At 36.9% G+C, this 26763-nt stretch overlaps 3 protein-coding genes across 3 annotated transcripts; all 3 read left to right on the top strand.

The window, feature by feature from the left end:
- The first annotated feature begins 2068 nt into the window (after nucleotides 1–2068).
- Nucleotides 2069–4836, top strand: LOC148561289 (uncharacterized). Its single transcript, XM_088490721.1, has 4 exons — nucleotides 2069–3477; nucleotides 3564–3704; nucleotides 3972–4068; nucleotides 4168–4836. Exons 1-4 carry the CDS (start codon nucleotides 2069–2071, stop codon nucleotides 4834–4836), a joined length of 2316 nt encoding a protein of 771 aa, XP_088346847.1.
- A 4027-nt stretch (nucleotides 4837–8863) lies between these two features.
- Nucleotides 8864–9313, top strand: LOC148561288 (uncharacterized). The gene has a single exon (XM_088490720.1). The coding sequence runs from the start codon at nucleotides 8864–8866 to the stop codon at nucleotides 9311–9313; it is 450 nt and encodes a 149-aa protein (XP_088346846.1).
- An 8661-nt stretch (nucleotides 9314–17974) lies between these two features.
- On the top strand, nucleotides 17975–25680 carry LOC107605325 (phragmoplastin DRP1E). The gene is made up of 15 exons (XM_016307176.3): nucleotides 17975–18361; nucleotides 18621–18684; nucleotides 18816–18923; nucleotides 19420–19521; nucleotides 22103–22153; nucleotides 22244–22305; nucleotides 22860–22950; nucleotides 23481–23545; nucleotides 23665–23859; nucleotides 23944–24063; nucleotides 24153–24223; nucleotides 24403–24628; nucleotides 24717–24767; nucleotides 24857–25225; nucleotides 25377–25680. The coding sequence occupies exons 1-15, from the start codon at nucleotides 18218–18220 to the stop codon at nucleotides 25503–25505; spliced, it is 1848 nt and encodes a 615-aa protein (XP_016162662.1). The 5' UTR covers nucleotides 17975–18217; the 3' UTR covers nucleotides 25506–25680.
- The last annotated feature ends 1083 nt before the right edge of the window (nucleotides 25681–26763 follow it).

Below are 26763 nucleotides of genomic sequence, written 5' to 3'. Positions count from 1 at the left end.
AAAGTTATATATGAAAAATAAAAATAAATTGTCAAGTAAAAAATAAAATAATGAGAAGATTTAAGATAAGTCAAATAAGGTAAAATAAATACTGTGTAAAGTAAATAAAAAATGTATTGTAATAAAAGATTAATATAACTAATTAATATAATACATAAAGGAGAAAAAATTACATACGATATCATTGAAAAAATTTATAGAAACTTTTTTCCAAGAACAAACTAGTAATCAGCTTTTATTAAAATATTCTAAAAATGTATTTAACAAAAATAGTTCTATTAATCAAATTTTTAAAAGAGACCATCGAGTTATGCACGCACCGAATTATACTATGTATGTCAACACAGAGTGGTGTGGTAATAGTGTGTCATTTTTATTTCAGTAATTTATTCTTTTATTTGTTTTATGCTTAAAATATTAAAAAGATGCTAAAATAATACTACAAACTAGGGAGTACTTTTGAACTTAGTTAAAATTAAAGTTGAGTACCTTAATTGGTTGTAGATATGGACAGACCTTCGAATAGTTGTCCCTAATGATGTTGTCGGCTTACAATTTCTCATGAGGCTTATTTTTTTTCTTTTAAAACATATTTATCCATCATAAGTCACCAAAATGAAATTATTAACAAATATATGAAATTATATATTATCCAAATAATTAGGTTTAAAATTGTAAAAATTTAAATTAAATTTATTTAAAATTTAAACATTTAAATAATAACTATTTATATGTTACATAACTTGAGTAAAATATGTTATTATTAATAAAAATTTGAGAGACTAATTTAAATAAATATATATATACATATACGTATTAGCAATTTAAAATATTATTTAAATATATGAGCCAAATATTCGAATGACAACTTTAAAGTAAAAGATTAAAGTTTAACTAGAATATAAATTCTATTTAATTCAAATTATATTTTATTAGATCAAAACAATTTGAAAACTAAATTTAAAATAGCACGTTACAAATCAAGCATTTGCATAAAATTAAATTACGTGAAAAAGTTTAAACCAAATCAATATTATCCAAATCGTTTAAAATTATATCATTCTTATATTTTGAATAAGTTCAAAATGTACTACAAAATATATCTAAATTGGCGTACATTTCATCGTCGTTGTATACATGTAATTATGTACGTTTTTTGGTGTACAATAGATATGGACAAAACCTGGATTCTTAAGCCACGAGATAGCATAGAATATAAACGAGGACTTAATAAGTTCCTAGACTTTGCATTTGTGAATGCATCGTCGGATAACATGATAAAATGTCCATGCCCTCAATGTGGGTTTCAATTTATGCAAACAAGAGAGGATGCATACGACCACCTGTTGATAAAGCCTTTTCCTCCTGGATATACTTTGTGGTTGCGTCATGGTGAAAAACCAGCTGATGAGAGATCTACTTGCACACCGATACTTGAGAAAGTTACAACCGATGAAAATCCATATCTTCAAATGGTGCAAGAGGCATTTAACTTCACAATGCCTCCTGGAGGTGAGGAGACCACAACAGGGGATCCTGTAGAAGACGATGATCTGGAGTTGCCGTACTTGTACGATGGTCGAAGTCACGAGGCACAGAATTTTCACGATCTTCTTGCGGATGGAGCAGAGGAATTATATCTCGGCTGCTCGAAATACTCAAAGTTGTCTTTTTTGGTGAAACTTTATCACATTAAGTGTATGTGCGGGGTGAGTGACAAGACCATGTCGATGATCTTGGACTTATTGCGGGATGCATTCGAGCAAGCCAAACTCCCATCCACTTTCTATGAAGCGAAGAAAACTATACGAAAGTTGGGGTTGAATATAAAAAGGTTGATGCATGCCCAAATGATTGCATGTTGTATTAGGGTGATGATGAAGACGCGACCAAATGCAAACAGTGTGGGACTTCACGATGGAAGCAAAAAACGCGAAAGGGTTCCGTTACGAAAATCAAAATACCGGTCAGGAAGAACGGAAAGCCTCTCCCAGCAAAAACTCTCCGTTACTTTCCTCTTATACCACGACTGCAACGGTTATTCATGTGTAGCAAGACTTCAACTGACATGGTATGGCATAAAGAGTCTGACAATAATGATGGGTACTTGAGGCATCCAAGGGACGCTGAAGCATGGAAAGAATTTGATGCAAAGTATCCATATTTTTCCAACGATCTGCGCAATGTTCGTTTAGCTTTAGCTAGTGACGGATTTAATCCTTTTAGCAATATGAGTACGAAGTATTCCATTTGGCCAGTGATTCTTATTCTGTACAATCTTCCTCCATGGCTTTGCATGAAACAAACTTCTTTTATCTTATCTATGATTATTCCCGGTCCTAAAATGCCGGGTAATGACATAGATGTATATTTGGAGCCCTTGGTGGATGAGTTGAAGCAATTGTGGGATGGTGTTGAAACTTATGATGCTAATAAGAGGACCACTTTCAAGATGCGTGCGGCGCTAATGCGGACTATTAGCGATTTTCCGGGGTTGGAAAATTTATCTGGATGGAACACGTACAGTGGGTTAGCATGTCCGAACTGTAATGTGGACGCTAAGCCTCAGCGACTAACATTCAGTCGAAAATGGTGTTACATGGGATATCGCCGCTTCTTGCTTCGGAGCCATAAGTATAGACTAGACCGTAGTCGATTTGACGGACAAGCTGAAAGCAGGGATCCACCGAAGAAGTATTCTGGAACAGATGTCTTAAGACAGCAGTGTAACATGCATGTAACGTTTGGGAAGAACTCAACTCTGACAGCTAAAAGAAGACGCATTAGTGAAGATACAGATCAAGATGACTCGTATTGGAAAAAGAGGAGTGTGTTCTTTGATCTTCCGTACTGGAAGGATCACATGTTGCGTCATAACCTTGACGTGATGCACATAGAGAAAAACATTTGTGACAATGTGGTCTTCACTATTTTAAACGATAGCGTCAAATCAAAAGATAATCTTAAAGCTCGCAAAGATTTACAAAGCATGGGCATAAGGCCTGAATTGTGGCCGGACGAAGGTGGTAAATATCATTCAGCAATCTTCACAATGTCGAATCCACAGAAGGATGTATTTCTGAAGACTCTACAGAACGTGGTCTTTCCAGATGGTTACTCGAGTAATATTGCTCGTTGTGTTGACATCCGGCAGCGCAAGTTGTATGGGTTGAAGAATCACGACTGCCACATTCTAATGGAACAATTACTTCCAATATTGGTGAAGAATGCATTGCCAAGTCCGGTATCGAATGTGATTGCAAATCTGTCCTCATTTTTCCAAGAACTCTGTGGAAAAGCTATAAATCCTATGCAGCTTGGTTCCCTTCAGAATCATGTTGTGCAAACTCTGTGTCAGATGGAAATGATATTTCCTCCATCCTTCTTCACTGTCATGGTTCACCTTACGGTGCACCTCGTTGATGAACTAAAACTTGGTGGCCCGGTACATTATCGGTGGATGTATCCAATAGAAAGGTTAGCGTGCTAATAAACTCATTTAAGAATCCTTTTTCCAATTTTCTTACGTGTATACTAAACGTTATGTCGGATTCATGTAAAAGGTACTTGGGACGATTGAAGCAATACGTGCGTAACAGGGCACAAGCTGAAGGCTCAATTGTGGAGGGCTATTTATCCGAGGAGATTTTGACATTCTGCTCCAGATATTTGGATAATACTGAGACTAGAATCAACCGTCCAGCGTGAGTTGACGATCGACCTGTTGAGATAACAAACAATGCAGGATGTACTATGTTCCCTGAAATTGGAAAAGCTTCGGGGGCTGTATCACATTTTGCACTAACCCCAATGGAAAGAGATCAGGCACATCGTCATGTGCTAGTCAATTGCGAGGCCGTCGCTCCATTTATTGAGTAAGTATGCACATGTAATCATTAAGCACGATTATAACCAATTTCAAATACTCAGTCGTTGGAATAATTTCTTGTTATGTCATGAAGTAAATTTAGGTCAGAAACCAAGCGAAAGTTACGGGATCAAACAAGGTCGCACTTTAAGATAGACCGTGTTGTGCATGCAGAATTTTCAAGTCGGTTCAAGCGTGAGGTTCGCTGAAATTTAAGCTGACCAACTTATTTCTGTCCTAGAATTATTTCTTGTAAATTTCAATTTTTAATACGAACAAACTCTAATTTATGGTGCTAGGTTCCAATAGATAGTACCGTACATTCGAAAGAAATGAAGTTGCTGGCATGTGGTGCCATGCTTCAGGCAAGACGGTTTGGGTCATACAACGTCAATGGGTACAAGTTTAGGACTATCACAAAGGAAGATGGGCTGAAAACACAAAATAGTGGAGTTTATGTCTCATCCAATACAAGAAGTTATGCCAGCATGTGTGACAACAGAGTGGCTGTTGGTAGTGTTCCATATTATGGAAAAATTGTGGACATCATCGAACTGAACTACAGCTGCCATTTCACAGTGGTTTTGTTCAAATGTATTTGGGCTGATACAACTACGAGCAGAGGAATCAAAGAAGACCATCTGAGCCTTATCAGCATTAATTTCGCTCGTCCAATTCACACCGGTGATCGAGAAGAGGATGAACTGTACATATTGGCATCAGAAGCTCAGCTCGTGTACTATGTACGTGATGAAGTAGATCAAGAATGGAGTGTAGTGGTTCATGTAAAACCACGAGACTTGTATGACATGGGAGGAGAGAATGAGGATGTTGAAGCTGCTTTTTCTCCTCAGCCCGGGTTGAACATGTCAGCATCAGGTGACATCAGTGATTTACAGTTGACAAGAGATGATGATATAGAAGACCCAGTAGCAGATGGTTCTGATAACATAGATTATGTGCCATAGTGAAAATAAGGCAAAACATGTGCATCATTTTCATAGTATATGTGTGTGTTAGATAAGTTTAACAGTGTTTATGATGTGCGCAGTTTGCTGGTTACATTACTATCTGTGTTTTCGTATTTGAATTAAGTTTTCATTTCAAGTTGATTTTCATGAATGCCATCAGTTCCTCATCATCATTGTTATTGTTCTTAACATCCAATAAAGAAAATTATGACATCGAGTAAATTATCTTGAATTACAATATTGTTATCATTGACAAGTATAGTTAATATAAAAAGGTGTTGTAACAAGAGAAATGAAAACGGAGGATTTCTCATCATGCTGTGCAGGCACAACGTTCGCTAACAAAATGGCTATGGCCTCTCCATTCTCTTCATTGGAACATGCAATTACGGTTGCCAGAGACATATGGTCCCGTAAGTTGAATGTTAGGTCTTGGTTGGAGGCTTTATCAGGTCGATCTTGTTCTAATGAATACTTGGAAACGGCGAACGAAGCAACTGTGCAGGTATGTTCATTAGCCGTACTCTTAAACACTTGCGTTCAACATTATTTGAAAAATAAGAATTTTAAGTTGCTATATACTTATGACATTTAACCAGTGATAGTTGTTCCATTAATGCTAAAATTTGTAGGAACTTCATGAATGTGGATCAAGGTACGAGGAGAAATTTGGCTATGTTTTTGTGACATTTGTAGCTGGTAGGACATCTGAAGACATACTTGCTGAATTAAAGGTTGGTAATAAATTTCTAGCACAGTAAGTGAATTACAGAAACACGATATGTTTTACAAAATAGACCATCAACTATACATTTTATTATGGTGCAGATGCGCTTTAATAACTCGCATGGTGTTGAGTTGGAGATTGCTTCAAAAGAGGAATTCAAGTATATAGAACGTGCTATTAGAGAGCTTCTTTCCAAGAAATCTGTCCAAACTACTGAAGAAGGAGACGGTAATATTTAATTTTGCATTTGTTAATTTTGAAAGTCCTCTTCCCATATTTCCGAAAATTTCTTTCCTTAATAACTAGAATGACTTGGAAGTTATCATTATCTTTTAACTAGTGCTATATGTTGTTGGTTGCATGTTCATATATTCAGTGTCAGCGGAATATTCAGGCGAAATAGTTGCTGACACTCTAGATGGAGCAGGCACTAATTCAGAAGATGATTTAGATGCTATCTCCTCCGGTGGATATGACATCTCCAGGGATGTTGAGCTTAATAGGGTTCCAGAAGAAGACAATGAAACTTTAAACACCCAACACAGAGAAGATGCAGTACATGCTACAAAAAGGGGTTTCGATCTGAACAAGATGCCATGGTTTGGAGATGACTTATCAGATCCGTTATCACGTCACTGCAGTGCTTTTTTGACAGAGTATTTCTGGCCAGGTCAATACGATGTTGATGATAAATTTTGACTCAAAACTTGTTTGTCTACATTAGTAATTCTGATTTTTTTTCCATTGAACTTTGTCTTGACTTAGTGAATTCGGACGTTTACTTGATTTTTATGTTACCAGTTATGGTTAAATACAAACTCAAAATGGCTGATACTACAAGAGAAAACATGATTCGTAAATTCGACTTTAGTTATTCATGTATAATTTTTTTTTAACTAATGAATTCTTTTTTATGTAACACAAGATTGAAAATCTATTTAATGCATTAATTAAGTTGCAGTATTTGAACCTTATCTTTTCATTAAAAAAAATAATGAGGATTAGAACAGTTATAAGAAGGCAATAATGTTTATACAAAAAAAATTCAAGTATTAAAAAATATTGCAGCGGTTGGGAAAAATCGCTGCAAAACGAGTATCAATGTTTTCAACAACTGGACATTTAGCAGGGGTTACAGAAAAATCGCTGCAAAATGAGATTATTTAGCAGCGTCCCCTAAAACCGCCACAAAAACCGCTGCAAAACGGGTACATCTTGCAGCGGTTACCGTAAAATCGCTGCAAAATAAGCTCATTTGGTAGCGTCCCCTAAAACCGCTACAAGAACCGCTGGCAAAATCTATTTAGCAGCGATTTTATAAAACTGCTGCTAAATAACCGCCGCTATCTGCTGGTTTTCTTGTAGTGTGGGTACTTACATAAAAAACTTCGGTTCTCAAGTTAATAATAATCTAAAAAGTATAATATTTATGGTTAGATACCATATTTTGAGTATATGTTAAACTTTTTATTTATTAATAATATTATTTTTAAATTTTTAGTTTAATTTATATTATATATATTGATATGGCCACCTTTAATACGAGTTATAACTCGGCATTATAGCCGTTGTCACTAAGAACTATAACTGTCGCCCGTTATAAGCTCGGCCTTTCATGAGGCATAACTCGGTCAGATTAATACTCCTATCATAACTGACATCAAAACGACATAATAAAGTCGGTTACAAATCAATTCGAGAACCGACGATTATGGTCGAGAAGGTAACGGATGAAGAATTCATCATATAAAGGGAGGTAAAACATTTTTTTGGATGAAGTTGAAATAAGACAATACACTGACTTAAACTTTGGAGTGCTTTTGCAGGTACACTCCTCCCCTCTTCCTTATTTGCTCACGCTGTGACGAGAAGAAAAGCTCGGAATCGAGTGTTGGACGCTCAGGCCCTAAGGTTATAGCTTTGCCATCACCAAGTTGTGGAGGCCGACCTATTTCACAGACAAGATCAATTGGCGTCCACTGTGGGGCTCGAGGAAATCCATTCTTTCTTTTGGTCCCATCACCCTCACTTACACCTATGGCTGACGTACTACCCCCTTCCATTTCCGAGCTTATGCGGATGGTAACCGAGCTACAACAAGCCAACCAACGAATGGCCGATGAAAATCACATAATGGCTGCTCAAATCGCTGAACTGAACCATGCTCGGATAGAAAATAATGACACTCATCACCGGTAATTAGAGGATAATGAGCATCATTCCGAACACACTCACATCTCGAAGACCCTCCGAGCTGAGGGAGCTCAGCCTGAAGAAGAAAATGAAGAGTCTGACGACTCGTAGGACCCTTCACGCCAGAAGTGATGAACTTCGAGCTACCAAAAAGATTCACTCTCCCGCTGACCCTCATGCCCTATGATGGGATCGGAGACCCGAAGAAGTTTCTCGAAAAATTCCGATCAATAATGATCGTTAACGGTGCATTAGATACTGTTTTGTGCCGTTGTTTTCCGAATTATTTAGATGGTCCTGCACTTGATTGGTTGTGTGCTTTGCCTGCAGGTTCCATTTCACGACTTTAGCAACTGGCCAAACTATTTGAAGAGCATTTCGCCGGATCCACAATTTATTTGCATGACTCGGATTATCTTAATACAATCAAGCAAGGACAAAATGAGAGCCTGAAGGATTACATGACTCGTTTTATGAAGATCGCCATAAGCATACCAGACCTTCACCCCGAGGTCCATCTCCACGCAATCAAAAGTGGACTCCGACCAGGAAAATTCCAAGAAACCATTGCGGTAGCCAAGCCAAAGACTCTTGCTGAGTTCCACGAAAAAGCCAAAGGCCAAATCGATATCGAGAAACTCAGACAAGCTCGGAAGTCAAACAAAACGAACTACAGAGATGAACATAAGTCGCCGAGCAGTAAGCAAAGTTTTAAACTAACCCCTCGGTTTGATTCTTATACGCAGTTCAACACTAAGCGAGAGGACATAATAAAGGAAATCCTGAATTCAAAATTGATCAAGCCACTGAGAAAGGCTGGTACCTACCAAGATACTAAAAACGCAAATAAATCTAAATATTGCGCATTCCACCAAAAGCACGGCCACACTACTGATGACTGTGTGGTGGCCAAAGACCTTCTGGAAAGACTAGCTCGGCAAAGCCACCTTGACAAGTATATTGGAGGTCACATCCAAAAACGTACAACGACGTCTACAACCAATGAATTACCCGAACAACAACACCGGGGAAAAGAAAAGGTAACATCGAGCAATTATGAAAAGCCTTGAGGAGTAATTAATTATATTTTAGGAGGATACGCCAATGGAGGCTCCTCAAGCTCGGCGAGAAAAAAGATCATTCCGAGTAATATGTTTGTTAGAAGGTCCGCAAAGCGAAGCCGAAGCACTAACACAACTCCCACAAGTCACATTTACACAAGCAGATTTCAATTCTACCATACAGAACCTGGATGATCCCGTGGTTATTACTCTTCAGTTGGGCGACCTACTGGTCAAGAAAGTACTTCTAGATCCTGGAAGCAGCGCCGACGTCCTGTTCTACTCAACGTTTCAAAAAATGAAGCTCAGTAACAACATTCTCCAATCAACAGGGGGAGATCTTGTCAGTCTCTCAGGCAAACGAGTTCCAATAATAGGGTCAGTGTGGTTACAAACCACACTGGGTGAGCATCCTCTTTCAAAAATATGTGATATTCAGTATCTAGTAGTAGACTACTTCAGTCCATATAATCTTATCATTGGCCGTCTATGATGCACGGACACGGGACACGACACGACACGGGACACACCGACACGCGAATTTTAAAATCTTACATGACACGGAGACACGCATATATATAAAATATAAAGTATTTTTTAGATAAATTATAATAATATTTTGATATTTTATTGATATTAAAACATAAATTAAAATTTTTAATTATTTTTAATGTCTTATTTTAATTATATCAAGTATTTAAAATATTTTTTGTTTTAATAAATAATAATATATACTATATCTAAATTTATTTTAAGAATATATGTTAAGAATAAGACTGGACACGCAGACACGTGATGGTTTTTAGGTGTGTCCAGACGTGTCCGGAGAAGAATTTTTTATTTTTTTATTAAGACACGGTTGGACACAGCAGACACGCATGTCGGACAAGTATCGATGAGTGTCGTGTCCGAAATGTGTCCGACACGCGGACACGATAACTCAGAGAAGTGTCTGTGCTTCATAGTTGGCCGTCCTTTTTTAAACAAGTTCGACGCCATTGTATCTACTGTTCACCTGTGTGTTAAGTTCCCCTTGCAGGACGATCATGTTGTCACAATCCATGGAGATCACAAAGAAGCTCGGCACTGTTACAACATCGGCATGAAGTTCCAGAATAATTGGAAACAACAAGTCAACAATGTCGACCTAAACAACGATAGTTCGGCATTAACCGACCTAGATCCAAGAGCCGACTTCCAAGAAAGACCTACTCCATCTGATGACTTACAGAAAGTATATTTTAACAATGACCCTAACAAATTCACCTTTGTAGGTAAGTCAGTCAGTGTAGGCGAGCTACAAGCCATCATTGCCTTCCTACAAGAGCAAGCCGACTTATTCGCATGGACGCCTTCCGATATGCCTGGCATAGACCCACAAATCATCATCCATAAATTAGCTATAAACTCATCTGCAAAACCTGTGCAGCAAAAGAAAAGAAAACTCGGCGAAGAAAAAAGAAAGGCGTCATTGGAAGAAACACAAAAGCTTATCAATGCAGAATTCATCAAAGAGATCAGATTTACCACTTGGCTAGCCAATATGGTCATGGTAAGGAAACAAAACGGTAAGTGGCGCATGTGCGTTGATTTTACCGACTTAAACAAAGGATGTCCAAAGGATTCTTATCCTTTACCATCCATAGACTCTCTGGTAGATAACGCTTCCGGTTACGCTACCTTAAGTTTCATGGATGCCTACTCCGGGTACAACCAAATACTTATGCACCCCTCTGATCAATGTAAAATAGCTTTTATTATTGACTTCGGCAACTACTGTTATAAGGTTATGCCTTTTGGATTAAAGAATGCAGGAGCAACTTACCAGCGTCTTATGGATAAAGTTTTCACCAAACAAATTGGCAGAAACATTGAGGTTTATGTAGATGATATGGTCGCCAAGACAAAGGTCGGCAGCAACCATATTGACGACTTAATAGAGATATTCGGCCAAATATGCCACTACAACATGCGTCTGAACCCAGAAAAATGCGCTTTCGCAGTGCAGGGTGGTAAGTTCTTGGGGTTTTTATTAACAAACAGGGGCATTGAGGCAAACCCTGACAAATGCCGAGCAGTTGTGGATATGACAAGCCCGAAAACAATAAAAGAAGTATAACACCTCACAGGAAGGCTTGCGGCACTATCAAGATTTGTACCTTGTTTAGCTTCAAAGTCTACTCCTTTTTTCCAAACAATAAAAAGGAAAAATAGATTTCAATGGACCGACGATTGTGAAAGAGCTTTTAACACACTAAAAGCAACTCTCTCACAACCGCCGATTTTACAAAAACCCCTTCAAGGAGAAGATTTATTTTTGTACTTATCAGTTACTGATTGGGCGATAAGCTCTGCTCTTGTTACAGAAAGAAACAAAATTCAACATCCAGTATACTTCGTCAGCAAAATGCTCCATCACGCCGAGCTTAATTATCCGAGGATAGAGAAGTTGGCCTTAGTATTAGTCTTCTCAGCATGAAGGCTCCGGCCTTATTTCCAGAGTCATGTCATTAATGTCAATACAGATCACCCACTACGACAAGTGTTACACAAGCCCGACATTGCAGGAAGACTTATAAAATGGTCGATCAAATTATCCGAGTTCGACATCAGATATCAGTCAAGAGGGCCAATTAAATCACAATTCCTGGACGACTTTATTGCAGAACTTACAATACCCACAGAAGAAGACCACACAAAGCAATGGACCTTGTACATAGATGGCTCATCCAACAAAGAAGGGTGTGGTGCTGGAATACGACTGGAGGCCGATGATGGTTCCATCCTTGAACATTCCTTACACTTGTCTTTTAAAGCTAGCAATAATCAATCGGAGTATGAAGCCCTGGTCGCAGGACTCCGACTTTGTATAGACCTCCATATATCCACTATCAAGGTATACTGTGACTCACTGTTGGTTGTTCAACAGGTAAACGACCTGTTTCAAGTAAGAGATCCTCTTCTATCTAAATATTTACTGTTAGTAAAAAATTTAATTTCACAATTTTAAAAAATTTGAAATACAACACATACCAAGAGAACAAAACCAAAGAGCCGATATTTTATCCAAGCTCGGCAGTACCCAGTCAGAGATCTCTAGATTACACCAATTTACTATAACATCTCCAAGTGTTAACCTGACACAGGTGCTAAGTGTTACACAGGAAAGAGATTGGCGAACAGATTTCATAGATTACTTACAAACACACCGAGTACCAGATAACACCGATAATGTAAAAAAGTTTCGAAGACAAGCAACCTTTTTCACATTACTGAATGGAGCCCTATACAGACGAGGATACACTCGCCCATTACTAAAATGCCTTGGCAAAGACGAGGCCGAAATAGCACTGTCCGAAGCATATGAAGGGATCTGCGGAACACACACAGGAGCTCGGAGCTTAGCCTCCAAAATCCTCCGCGCCGGCTTCTTTTGGCCATCACTAAAACAGGACAGTCAGAACAAAGTTCGGACCTGTGCAAATTGCCAGAAGCACGCCCCGACCATCCATATTCCTGCCGAAGATATGCATCATAGCGACGTTACATGGCCTTTCAACCATGGGGATTAGACATACTCGGCCCATTCCCTACGGCGCCGGGCCAGGTAAAATTTCTCATAGTAGCAATTGATTATTTCTCAAAATGGGTCGAGGCCTAACCTTTGGCTAAGATTACATCCCACCAAATGATCTCTTTTGTTTGGAAAAACATTATTTGCCGTTTTGGCATTCCTCATCATATCATCACTGACAATGGTCGCCAGTTTAGCGATAAGAAATTTCAAACTTTTTTGCAGAACCTCAAGATCAAACAGCACTTTGCCTCCGTTGAGCATCCTCAGACAAACAGGCTAGCAGAAGCAGCAAATAAAGTGATCTTGCACGCACTTAAGAAAAAGTTGGACGACGCAAAGGGGCTATGGGCCGACCTTATACCTGAAGTCCTGTGGGGATATAATACAACACCCCAATCATCAACCAAGGAGACGCCATTCCGGCTCGTATATGGCTCTGAAGCTATGATACCACTAGAAATCTCCCAAAGCTCAATTAGAACACAGCTCGGCAACCAAGAAGAAGCTCGGCGAGCCGAGCTAGACATCATCGAAGAAATTCGAGATATAGCCATGCTCAGACAACGTGCGCCACAACAAACATTATCTCGGCGCTACAATAAATCGGTCAGAAGCCGAACATTCGAAAAAGGAGACTTAGTCGTTCGAAAGACAGAAGTCGCACGGCGACCACCATCACATGGCAAGCTCGCCACAAACTGGGAGGGCCCATATCGAGTTACACAAGTCCTCGGCAACGGAGCATATAAACTAGAATCAATAAATGGTACAATCCTACCCAACACTTGGAATGTATCTTCCCTAAAGAAATTTTATAGTTAAAAAGTCAGGGACAGGCTTGTACTCTTTTTCCTACTACCAAGATTTTGTTCCTAGAGGGTTTTGCTTGGAGAGGTTTTAACGAGGCTAGCCTACTTGCACCTTTGTATTCAAAGGTTCACCAAATTCATATATCAAATTCATCTTCAAGTATATATGCCCTATACGCATCTATCACTTTCTCGCTTTCCAATTTCAAAGCATAACTACAAACTCGTCTACAACGACGAACAGTTGTCAATCCGAAATAACTCGGCGCCACTAACATACACACATAGAAAGAATATCCTGCACATAAATTTCAATCAAACAAGCAAAAAGCTTTTCTAAAAAACAATTCAAATCCATGATATATAACCAAAACAAAGCAATTCCACCAGCATCCATACAAAACAGAAATTGTCACAAGTTTTTAACCTTAAAGAGGTTCTAACAACATATCCAAAAATATTCAAACAAGATCTATTAAATAGAGTTTTTACAAAACAACAGAAGAAATACTAAACATTCTCAGCCTCGTCTTCGGCCTCCCCATCATCCTCAACTAACTTTCCGTCACGAACAATCTTCGCAGGATCCATTTCAGAAAGATCAGCATCAGGAACCAAGAACTTCACCTGTAAGCATGCCCTCTCAAAACCTTCAACAAAAGAGTCCAAAATTTTATCACCTTTCTTTTTCTCCATCTCTTTCAGCCGAGCAGTAACCTCAATCAACCGAGTTTCCATGCTCGCCAGATCAGCTTCCTTTTTCTTCAAATCTTCTACATCCTTAGCATAATTATCTTTTGTTTCCTTCAACTGCTTCTCAGTTTCAGTCAACCGACTTTGTAACCCAGCAGCAATACCATTGCTCTTAATTAGCTCTTCTTTGTACACAACACATTCCGCTTTCTCACCCGCAAGCTTCTTATGCCTCAATTCTTGGCTACGCCCTAAACTAGCAAGACTAAGACCAACCACCTACGAAAACATGATAACTACATACATAAAACATACAAGTAAATAAAACCAAACTACCAATATAAAAACAAGACCTTACCTGCATGCACTGGCCAATAGCCATCTCACCAACCTCATTTGCCAAAGAAATGTCGGCGGAAGATTGACAATATTGGTCGGCAACAGCCATGTAGGGGTACTCCTTCCCCCACACAGACACACCTCCACTCTGCTCAAACATCTCATGAAGCCTTTTTTGATTCACAACAAAGGCCTCAATTTCCTCTATAGACACACCATGTTCTTTCCCACTAGACTCCTCAGATAAATCCACCACATCCGACTTCCTCTTTTTCACAATCACCTTCCGACGACCCTGAAGGGGCTGACTAACTTCTCCGGCCACTACCACCTTCTCACGATTTGAAGAGAAAACCTCCTTTTCCAAGTTCTTATTCTTAAAACGAGACCTCAACGACGCAGCCGAAACGCCAGGGTACTTACCTCCTGCAAATTCCAAAGAGACAAAAGCAAATCAGCAAATAACTAAACAATAAAAACAACAGAGACCACAAACAAAACTCACCCATATATTCTACCACAGAATTTCTATCCTCATCCCACTTCAACAATTCAAACATCGAAATCAACTCTTTCCGATCAATTTGTTCTACCAAGAACTCAATAATACAAACATTCCTCGGAGTAATAACTTCGGCACTGAGGATGTTCTGCGGTTCCGAACACCACCATAAAGGAAACCTCTCAGCCAGCAACTCATCAATATAAAACGGAAAATCTCTTTCCACATTCCTCACTTTAAGATACATCTCTTTAAAATCCTTGAAGGATGATTTGTATAGTTTAAAAATTCCAAACCCAGGAGTACTGTTCAAATTAACCCACCCTCTTTTCAAACTCCTTTAGCTTGAAACAGAGAGAAGAATAAATCCACAGAAGGCTCCAACTCCAGAAACTCCATCAATATCTCAAAACTTCGAAGAAATTCCCACCCATTAGGATGCAACTGTGAAGGAGCACATTTAAGTTACTTCAGAATCTGACACTGAAAAACAGTGAAAGGCAGTCTCACTCGCAGCTCCTCTAACACACAACTATGCATGTAAAAAAACTCAAACCCCTGCCTCCTATGATAAACCCTATCCTCACTACTACATGGCAACAATTCGACTTCAACACCACAACCAACCCTCACGATTTTCTTCACATCTATCTGCTTCACAGCAGCATCATAACAAAACAAAGAAACCCGACACTTTACATCATCACTTACCCAGTCATACGACCAGTCAATCTCCCCTTTTTTCTCCTTCTCTAAACCCATGAAAGAACCAGAACAGAAAAGAAAAGAGGTAGAAGATACAGATGATAAAACAAAAATGAAAGAAATGGCATGCATACCTCTTTTACTCATTCTGTTTCCCAAGCTGCAAAAACCAAGGGTCATGGATAAGTTACCAACCCAAACCTTTGAACTTAACCACATCACAAAGTAACTGCCAACTCAAATCACACCAAACGACGCAGTTACCTTGGAAAAATAACAAGCCTTTAATACCCCACGCACTAATTCTCTCTCCTAAATACAATACAAACGAACCCCATTCCTTTTTAATGAAATACGTTGAATTGGGGGCTCACTTAATAAACCATCTGACCGAATTATAACTCATCAAAAACTCAACCTGCTTCATTAAAAAACCCTCCTCAGGTCAAGCTTGGGGACTATGATATGACCACCTTTAATACGAGCTATAACTCGGCATTATAGCCGTTGTCACTAAGAACTATAACTGTCGCCCGTTATAAGCTCGGCCTTTCATGAGCCCTAACTCGGTCAGATTAATACTCCTATCATAACTGACATCAAAACGGCATAATAAAGTCGGTTACAAATCAATTCGAGAACCGACGATTATGGCTGAGAAGGTAACAGATGAAGAATTCATCATATAAAGGGAGGTAAAACATTTCTTTTGGATGAAGTTGAAATAAGACAATACACTGACTTAAACTTTGGAGTGCCTTTGCATGTACACTCCTCCCCTCTTCCTTATTTGCTCACGCTGTGACGAGAAGAAAAGCTCGGAATCGAGTGTTGGACGCTTAGGCCCTAAGGTTATAGCTCGGCCATCACTAAGTAGTGGAGGCCGACCTATTTCACAGGCAAGATCATATATAATTATAATTATATAAATTTTAAAATTTTATTTCATTTGTTAAATTTTAATAACTAATAAGAGCAGAACAAGTACATGCATAGGCAAATTAGAGTATAAATTTTTACTACTCATAAATATGGATGAGGTGTATTTTAATACGGACTATAAGAAGAGACTAGGAGCCCGTTTGGGAACGCACAAAAGTTACTTTTTTTTACTTTTGAATTATGAAAAGTTACGATAAGCGTATTTGGCACTATTTTTAAGAAGAGCTTTTAACTTCCCGAAAAGTTAATTTATAGCTTTTGGAAGAAGTAAAAATAGATGACTTTCTCCTTTTTGATAAGTCATTTTATCACTTCCGTGAAAAAAAATTGATTTCAAAACAAAAAAATTTACTTTCGTTCTTGATTCTGTGGAAAAATGTTTCCTGTTTCTGCTGGAAATACTGGTCATCCACCACCATTTTCACTCAAGGTTCCATCTTCTAGAAGCACTGGCCTTCCACCATCATGCTCACGCAATGTTCCATCTACTGGAAGTGTTGGCCTTCCACCACCATTTTCACGTAATGATTCATCTGCTGAAAGTATTGACCCTTCACCACCATCTTCTGTTCCATCTGAACCAGCATATATTTCTTCCAGGTATTTTTTTTATCATTTTATCATTCTATTTTTATTATTAAATTTGTATTGAATATTTTGTATGCTATGAAATCTCAGTTTTAATTTTATTTTTTTATATGTGAATTTAATTTTAATTTTTTTATATGTGATTTTATTTTTATACAACTTGCTATTATTTTTATAATTAGTTTTATAATTTTCTTTTTTTTTATGTTCTTCCCCAACAAATTCATGAAAGTGGCAAGTCCGAAAGAAAATTTAAAGCTGATTGGAATGAATTATTGGTGCTTGTATGGCTTTACACAATTTTATTCGACGGAATGGCACAAGCGATGAACAATTTGAAGAATTCTATGAAAATTTTGATTTTATGGGTGAAGGTGAAGGTGAAGTAGAAGAACCAGTTTCTAATGATATTACGTGGGAAGAATCGAATGCTGAAAGTACTAGAAAAATGGAACTAATTAGATAACAAATAAAGAATCAATTGCCTGATCGATTGTAATTTTAGTGATTTGATTATGTAAAATTAACCTTCAATAATGGAAAGTATTTGTTATTATCATTATTTTAATATCCATTCTCTTATGTTAAAAAAATTGTATTTTTTGAGTTATTTATCCAAACACTACAACTTTAAAATAAGTATTTCTATAGTTAAAAATCCAAACACAAAATAACTTATTTATAAGCTACTATTAATAAAAGTCCTTATACTTTAAGCTCCTTTTTCAAAAGAACTTATTTAAGTTATTTACGCAACTGGACCTAGGTTGAATAAGTCAAAAATCCGTCAATACGCTATTTCTGGGTCAGCCCTATCCCCAACAAAAGGAACGGGCTGGGTAATATAAAATTGGCCCAAACCCAAATGGGTGAGCGTGCTAGTTTTTATATCTAAAATAAAATGTAACGTTCACATGACCAAAAAACCAAAATGTAACGTTCATGTTCGGAACTGAGCAATTGGCAGAATAACACAAAGTCACAAACACAGACACCATTGGCCCCCACATGAAAATTTCAAAATTCAAAAGAAAAGAAACTCCACTTTCGTTAAAATGAGGATAAAGACAAAGAAAGAAGCGGTCCACGCTTCGTTGCCCACTATATTCACTGCTCTGCTCTATCACTCTTTCCAAGTTTCAATTACACTCAAACTCAAACGCAGTGATATTCCTCTGTCTCTTCATTACTTGCGTCGTGTTATACTTATACGTCGTCGTTTTAGGGTAAGCGAAAAACAAGATGACCACCATGGAGAGCTTGATTGGGCTCGTTAACAGAATCCAGCGTGCTTGCACTGTTCTTGGTGACTATGGAGGCGATGACAACAACACCTTCTCTTCTCTCTGGGAAGCTCTTCCTTCTGTTGCTGTTGTCGGTGGCCAGGTTCGTTCTCTGCTCTCTCCAATTTTTTTGAGAAAGTATATGGTTTTGTAGAGAAAATTTTGGATACATGTATTCTTCTTTTGTATTTTCTAGCTCGTTGTAAGTCTGAATTCTTGAAATTTGTGGTGGAGAAAAATTCGAATATCTGAAAAATGATTCTTTCGTTATATTTATGCCTTTATGGTACCGATTATCCAAAAAAAAAAAAAAGAAAAAAACACAATTTTTTATCTTGTTTATGTTATTTTCGGTTTTGCAGAGTTCGGGGAAGTCTTCAGTTTTGGAGAGCATTGTTGGTCGTGACTTTCTGCCTAGAGGATCAGGTTAGTGTTAGGTTTTTATTTTATTTTCTTTTCTCTGTCGTGATTAGTGGTTAATTTATTGATTGGTCTATGTTGATAATTTACTAAGTCTGATTTGTTTCATATTTTTTTGTGGCATGAATGAATTGCAGGGATTGTGACAAGGCGGCCATTGGTGTTGCAACTCCATAAGTTGGAAGGTGGTTCACAAGAGTATGCTGAGTTTCTTCACCTGCCAAGAAGAAAATTCACTGATTTTTGTATGATTCTAACCAACTTGCCATTTTGTATTCCGGTTGCTCATAAAATAACTTGAATGCTTGATACCATCTTTTGCACCTTTGGTGCATAAATGTGGGAATGGTTGGTTTTGCTCACTCTTCACAATAGCAAACTTGCTTTGACTAATTCTTGGATGTCCCCTGTTTTAGTTCTTATTACATGCCTGGTGCTGCTTTCTCTTTTTTTCATCTTTTAGAGAAAACAATTGATAACATTAGAGTTATCCAATTGTATTGTCTCTGGTAATGAAGGTTCAATTTCAAGATGTTCAAGTTCATTATTTTATTTTATTTGAGCTATAGGTCAAGTTTTAGCGGACTCCTAACTAGCAATTTAGAATGATATTGATATAATTCGGAAGCTACTTGTTTAGTTTTGATGGTTGAAGGATTTTGTATGCATTTGTATTTTCCCGTTGCATAAAGTGTAAAGGAAGTTGATAATCCTTTTAAACCATCTATCTTGCTTTTGAAGCCTTGGTCCGCCAGGAAATTCAGGATGAAACTGATAGAGTAACAGGGAAGACAAAGCAAATATCTCCCATTCCAATTCATCTTAGCATCTACTCACCAAATGGTATGCTATTGTCTCTCTCTTTTCTAATATCTTTTAAGTTGGTTAGCTTCTTGTTTAGATAAGAAGTAATTATATGATATACACTTGAACTTCTTTCATATTCTGTTTGTTCTTTGAACAATTTGAATTTCTAATATTGCTTGGTCTGATAATGTTATTATTGTTATTATAGTTATTTGTAATAATAGCAATAGGCTAGTGTATATGTTAGGATTCCATTAGTTTATGACTTAGTTACCATTAGCAAGGTTATAAAATCAAATTTGGATATGAATTGTTTATCTGTGGGCTTATTGTTTGAACCGTGAATTGGATTGTATTGTGAATTGTTAGAATCATGATCAATATAGGAAGTAACACAGTAATATTCTTAATTTAAATGATTATACAAAAACCAGCTATATATTAGTATAATTGAAGTCCGATAAAACTACAAATAAAACAACATTCAAGTAAAAAATTCCTATATTTTCAGCATTTTGACTTTGATTAGTTACACAAAACTGATTCCACAAATGGTTTGCCTGCTTCCTTTTCTCCTTCTAGAATTGATACTTGCACAACCTTTTGGTACACCATAAAGTGTATACTTTCCATTTTCGGAAATGGTACACATTTATTGCTTTTGATTCTTTTCATCATATTCACTTTATACTTAAAAAAGGAAGGTCTACACAAAGGTGTACAAAAAGAGTGGTGCTAATAACACAACTTGTGTATTGGCTGCGAAGGGTTGTGTAGTTGCCTTCTCTACCACAGGTCCGAATGGCTTGCATACAAGGTAGCGCTGGCTCCAAACTTGGTGAATGATGCAGAATTCCATATGCAATGTGTATGGTGCAAATGCAAGATGAAGCATGAATCCTATGAATCTAAGATACAGCTCCAATATGCATGGTTCACAAATTATACAAACCCCATTTCAATACATGATACATTGTGCTATAAGTATTGATATTGTGATGAATTGCATCGAATTGGATCACAATTTATTTGATTCTTACTAGAATGTGGCATTAGTAAATGGAAAGGTTAGTTAAGAGAGTGAGTTAGAACTAATTAGTAGTGAATTAGAGTAAATAGAGAACACGGAAGAAAGAACGTGTCTTTTATTATCTAGTGAGGAGTCTTTAGAGAGTAGAGGAGCTCTAGCTCTTCCTCAAATTAGTTAAGCACTGTATGAGGGCTCTCGTGCCCATTTTAAACGACTTCCTTATTCAATAAGTATTTTCCTTTCAATAAGTATTTTAAAATTAGTATTTTCCTTTCAATTCTTCCTCTCACTGGTAGGGGTTCTGAAATTGGCAAAGCTCCCAAGATCTTGGGGAGCTTGTAAAGTTGCAAAATAATAGAAATATTATGAACAACGACAGGAACAGAGGAGTTTGTTGATTTGGTGGATAGATTGGGTATGGTAAATCATCTTGTCGACGAATTCTCGGATGCCCAAGGAGCACTGATGGCATATAGGCTATTGGAAGTAAAGAATTGGACCATCTTCCATTCTTTCTGCTTTTTTATTCCCCTCCTGATCTATTTATTCCAACTAAAGAAGCTAAAAATTACTTAACTAGGTGACTACCACTTCTTTTATGGAGTGGGATTAGAACCCTCCATTCTCATTCATTAATTTTTTCACAGTTACTCTTAACTATACTGATCAAAGTTTCGATCAATTTGAAATACTCCAGGTCATAGTTATAAGAAATCACCAATTAGGTGATGTACCTTGTTCTACCTCTTGCATTCCAATTTGCAGTTCTTTCACGTATTGGAACGCTATGGATCGCGAATTGGATCATCTATGGGATTGCCAATAGAGAGGGTGATGGTACTAGTTCTCAACTAAAACTCAAGGTAAAATTAAGGCATAGAAATTCCAAACCTACCTCAACATGGAAGATGTTTGGATTTTGGAACCATAAACTCATCTAGGAATTAAGGAAAGAATAAGTGAAGAGAAAGGGAGGTAGAAGGTAGGGGGTAGAGCCAAACTAAAGAAGTAAAAGGGAAGAGCACAAATTGAGAGCGTGCAGATTATTGTGTTAGAATGTACTGCGTACCGAAATCACTTATTGGCAAAGCCAATTCTCCCACGTACTATATATTTGTTAGGTAGCTTAGCATGTACAATATACATGTTCCCTACTACTCTCTGCATTCTTTATCTCTAAGATGTAGTATTTGATGTTGAAGTATAGATTGTGGCATTTGATTTGATTATTAAATATGAATGACATTGGGTTTGATTGTGGAGAATTTCTTATTTTTGAACATACTTATATTCTATATATGTTTTATGAGATATAAATACATAACCATAACAATAACAATACTTTATATTTTATTGAAAAGTAGCTGCCGTCTCACTATCTGCTACACCTCTAGTGTGTTTTGCATTTAGGATTGACTACATTTGTGATTGTTTGACAAAGTGTAGTTGACTTTGCGGTCCGTTGAATTATTACCATGACATAGAAAGAAACTATTACTTCAGTGTAATTTCAAGTTGTTTAGCTGTAATAATTCTTGTGCTTACAAATCAAATGTCTTAGTTTTTCTGTTTTTGTTTTTTGAACAGTTGTCAACCTAACCTTGATCGATTTGCCTGGTTTGACTAAAGTTGCTGTAGGTATGCTTTTTATGCAATTGCTAATTATATTCCTTGGGGGAATGATACTTCTAATTTTTATTCATTAACAACTGTGTCTATCATTTTCAGAGGGACAGCCTGAGAGTATTGTTCAAGAAATTGAAACTATGGTTCGATCTTATGTTGAGAAGGTAAATGAGAAGTAATAATGTCATTGTTGCATCAAACATATTGTGGCATGCTTGCTTTCAGTCCGCCTTGTGTTTTTGTAGGCCAACTAAAATAATGAACATTTCATCTAAGCAACTTCTATAACTAGATTTCTCGATGGATCTGAACTTCTTTGTCTAGTTTGACTAAACATGATTAAATGAGCATGCCATGTTTTGTCTTTTTCTATTTATTCTGATTGCATATTTTTAAGTGGATTATATATCTTAATACTCCCATTACTTCATTTTTAATGTATTTGTTGTGTGGGCAGCTGGGCATATTGTTATCCGTCTCTCTCTCTCTCTCTCTCTCTCTCTCTCTCTCTCTCTCTCTCTCTCTCTCTCTCTCTCTCTCTCTCTCTCGAACAATCCTCTCTCTATGTTTTTGTTGGTGATGGTTTGGCCTCCTTTTGCCTGTTGAAGCATTTTTCAAAAATAAATGACTGTAGAATGCATGCGCCCAAGGTCCATTTTTTTTTACCCCTCATGCTTTATACTGTTGACTATTTACTTATGCTCTTGAGTCTTGACAGCCTAATTCTATCATCCTAGCGATATCTCCAGCCAATCAAGATATAGCAACATCTGATGCTATTAAACTTGCTCGAGAAGTTGATCCCACAGGTAATTTTTTTATTGCTCCCGGGGTGTTCATGGGTTGGGCTGGGTTTAATTAGACCCGGACCCGGCCCTAAAAGATGACGGGTCTATTTTGGCCCGACCCGTAAGTGACATGAAATAAACCGGGGGTCGACCTGATATAAAATTAGTATATACAAATTTGTAAATTTTATATGCTAGAGTAATAAAACTTTACTTTTAAAAATTAATTTAACAAATATATCATATTTATACCAAAATAAATTATTTTATAGAAAAGACAATACTGTGTAATATAAAAAATATTAATTGAAGTATAAAAATATAATAGGATATTACTAATCTCACTCTAAAACATATAATTTCGGTATAAAAAAACTTCCCCCTGGACCCGAAAATAACAAAGGGAAAATGACGAACCCGAACCCGGCAAAATATGCCTTGGGTCCGGGGCGGGGCGGGTCTTGGACATCCCTAATTGCTCCAAAGAATTTCAGATTATGTCATTTGCTTGTGTGATAGTCTAGCTCTAAAATCTTTTGTTATATATGTAGGAGAAAGGACATTTGGGGTGTTGACAAAGCTGGATTTGATGGACAAAGGAACTAATGCTTTGGATGTACTTTCCATTTCTCTTCTGAGCTGACGCATGTCCCTTTAATGTTCTTTTAAGTTTGAAGTGTGCCTATGAAAATTATATGATTTGTTTGTCTTCTTACCTAACTTTGTCACGTCAAGGTCCTTGAAGGAAGATCTTACCGTCTCCAACATCCGTGGGTTGGTATAGTAAATCGGTCCCAAGCGGATATCAACAAAAATGTTGATATGATTATTGCTAGGCGCAAGGAGCGTGAGTATTTTGCGAATAGTCCTGATTATGGGCATTTGGCCAATAAAATGGGCTCAGAATACCTTGCAAAGCTGCTCTCACAGGTTTGCCTTTTGGTTATTGTCTTTTATATCTTTCGTATGATATTTGATATGTTGTCTTTTTTATCATGGGGGTTTATTTTGTAGCACTTGGAGTCAGTAATTAGGGCAAGGATACCTAGTATAACGTCTCTGATAAATAAAAGCATTGAGGAACTTGAGTCGGAGATGGATCATCTTGGAAGACCTATTGCTCTTGATGCTGGGGTGAGTGGTTTGCCATTGTGATGATTTATTTCAAGATTGAAGCTGGGACATCCTTTCGAATATTTTTTGAGCCTCTGTTTTTGTTGTAGGCCCAACTATATACCATCCTAGAACTTTGTCGAGCATTTGAACGGATATTCAAGGAGCATTTAGACGGAGGGTAAATATCTTATATGAAGTTTCATTTTTGTGATATTTGAATGGTAGATAGGGAGGAGGAAATGAAGGAAAATGCAATCAATACCTTTTGAATATTACTATGATGCTGAGTTTTTTTCACTTTTTTTTCAGAATTTTTTCATGGTAAAATGTCTATGACCGAGTTATTTTTTTATTTAGGCGGCCTGGAGGTGACAGGATATATAATGTCTTTGATAATCAGCTTCCAGCTGCTTTACGCAAGCTTCCACTTGACCGGCATCTTTCTCTCCAGAATGTAAGGAAAGTGGTGTCAGAGTCCGATGGTTATCAGCCTCACTTAATTGCCCCAGAGCAAGGTTACCGGCGCCTAATTGATGGGGCTCTCAATTACTTTAGAGGACCAGCTGAAGCTTCAGTAGATGCTGTAAGCAGTCTTGCTATGTACACAACAGTTACTATTTTTGAGCTAGTCACAAAATGGATTAAGCTGTCTATTCTTGGATTTTCTGTAGGTTCACTTTGTTCTAAAAGAACTTGTGAGGAAATCAATAGCTGAAACTCAGGTAACATTCAAGAACTGTATTCTTTTGGTTAGCTCGTGCATGAAGTGCTGTGATTCTGTATGAAGGTATTCATATGTGCATTTAAGCAGGAACTAAAGCGCTTCCCAACTTTTCAAGCTGAATTAGCTGCTGCTGCATATCAGGCATTAGAAAGATTCCGTGAAGAGGGTAAGAAGACAACTCTTCGGCTTGTAGATATGGAATCTTCTTATCTCACAGTGGAGTTCTTCCGAAGACTTCCTCAGGAAGTAGAAAAAGCTGAAAATCCTGCTGCTTCAAACAGTGATCGATATGCAGAGGGGCATTTCAGGAGAATTGGATCTAATGTGTCATCATATATAGGACTAGTGTCTGATACGCTTAAGAACACTATTCCAAAGGCTGTGGTCTATTGTCAGGTTAGACAAGCGAAGCAGTCGTTGCTGAACCATTTCTATACACAAATAGGGAAGAAAGAGGTACTTACTTTCTAGTTGGTTGTTAAATTCTTGATTTTAAATCTTTTAGGAGCTGATGATTATACCATGCCAGAATGAGATAATCTTCTAGTAGTAATATTATATGCCATATCCTTAATTAGAACTTCTTTTTGGGCGGATACTTCTCTAGGGTACACAGCTTTTGCAAATGTTAGATGAAGACCCTGCAATGATGGAAAGGAGACAACAATGTGCGAAAAGGCTTGAGCTATATAAAGCTGCGAGAGACGAAATTGATTCAGTTTCGTTTGTACGATGAGCATCGCCGCCTGGTGATTGTCTGCCTCATATTGTAACTTAACTGTAACTGATTGTAACTTTCTTAGTTTTTGTTCTTGCCCAGTTGTCCGAAGGTGTGATATACATCCGTATAGACTGATCTCAGGCTATATGTAAAACTGATATTTGTATTCATTGTGTATCTATTATGTGTCCATTCTTTTGTTTGTTTGCTTTCTTTTCTCTGACATCACTACAGAAATAGAAGACAGACCGAGTCCAGAAGAACTCATCTCAAATAGTACAAGTGAATGTGTTTAACTGGCAAGGAAGGATGTATATATAGAAGGCAAAGTTACCGTATGTTATTATGTTGTGTGCAGCAAATTAATGCACGGTTTTCTTAGGTAATAGTGGGGGTGTTTGTAGTTTCTTAGTGTTAATATAATCCTGTTTAGGGAAAAGGAATTGTAACAATCCCTCCCCCCCGCCTTTCCCAATTTTTTGATGATCAAGACCTTGGTGTACGGAATGTGCAGTCATATTCGTTAGATTTCTTCAATTTACATTCATCTTCCCTCTGACTATACATCCATTAAACTCGTAGGTTATATTTATTTTACAAAGAAATACAAAAAAAAAAAAAAAAAATTAAACATTTACAATTTTACATTCTTTCCCAAAAGAATTTTAAATGGCACACTTTATTTTCTATCAATTTTTTATTTTCTTTTTTATAGAATTAGAACTTGTTTGGGTGGTATTAAATTGTTAAATTTTTTTTTTTAATTTTTTAGTATGTTTGGCAAAAATTTTAGTAGTAAAAGTAAAAATACTAAAAAGATAAATATTTTTAGAAGCTATAATTTATAATTTTTTTAAAATTTTTTATTTATAAAAAGATATTTTAATATTATAGATAAATAAAAAATATTTTTATATTGTCGTATTAATTGTTAGATCAACAAAAAATATAATTATTAAATAAAAAAATATTTTTTACATAAAATATTCAAACATTAAATTATTTTTATTTTTTTAAAAGATTTTTAAAAAAAATAATTATTTCTTTTTTCGTAAAATCGAACCCAATTAAACCCTTATTCTCTTCTATTTTAAGATAAGATTAATTATAATTGTCTTATGATAATTTTATTAGAGATTTATTTGTCTAATTCAAAAAAATAGTACGAATTTAAAATGGTCGTCATTTCTGCAGCTTGAATAACTTATTTTGATCACCCTGTCAAATATAAATCAAAGCAATAACAAATACGTTTGCTAAAATAACTTTTAAA

This window comes from Arachis ipaensis, chromosome B6 (genome assembly GCF_059453495.1).
Source record: "Arachis ipaensis isolate K30076 ecotype BB chromosome B6, ASM5945349v1, whole genome shotgun sequence".
Taxonomy (NCBI): Eukaryota; Viridiplantae; Streptophyta; class Magnoliopsida; order Fabales; family Fabaceae; genus Arachis; species Arachis ipaensis.
Note: the sequence above shows the minus strand (reverse complement) of the source record. Positions and strands in the feature narration are given on the sequence as shown.

Coding starts and splice junctions, on each gene's coding strand:
- LOC148561289 (XM_088490721.1), top strand. CDS start 2,069: ATGGTATGGCATAAAGAGTCTGACAATAATGATGGGTACTTGAGGCAT. Junction 3,705..3,971: donor ACTAGAATCAACCGTCCAGC/GTGAGTTGACGA, acceptor AAGTAAATTTAG/GTCAGAAACCAAGCGAAAGT. Junction 4,069..4,167: donor CAAGTCGGTTCAAGCGTGAG/GTTCGCTGAAAT, acceptor TTATGGTGCTAG/GTTCCAATAGATAGTACCGT.
- LOC148561288 (XM_088490720.1), top strand. CDS start 8,864: ATGGAGGCTCCTCAAGCTCGGCGAGAAAAAAGATCATTCCGAGTAATA.
- LOC107605325 (XM_016307176.3), top strand. CDS start 18,218: ATGACCACCATGGAGAGCTTGATTGGGCTCGTTAACAGAATCCAGCGT. Junction 22,306..22,859: donor TTCGATCTTATGTTGAGAAG/GTAAATGAGAAG, acceptor GAGTCTTGACAG/CCTAATTCTATCATCCTAGC. Junction 23,860..23,943: donor TTGCAAAGCTGCTCTCACAG/GTTTGCCTTTTG, acceptor TTTATTTTGTAG/CACTTGGAGTCAGTAATTAG.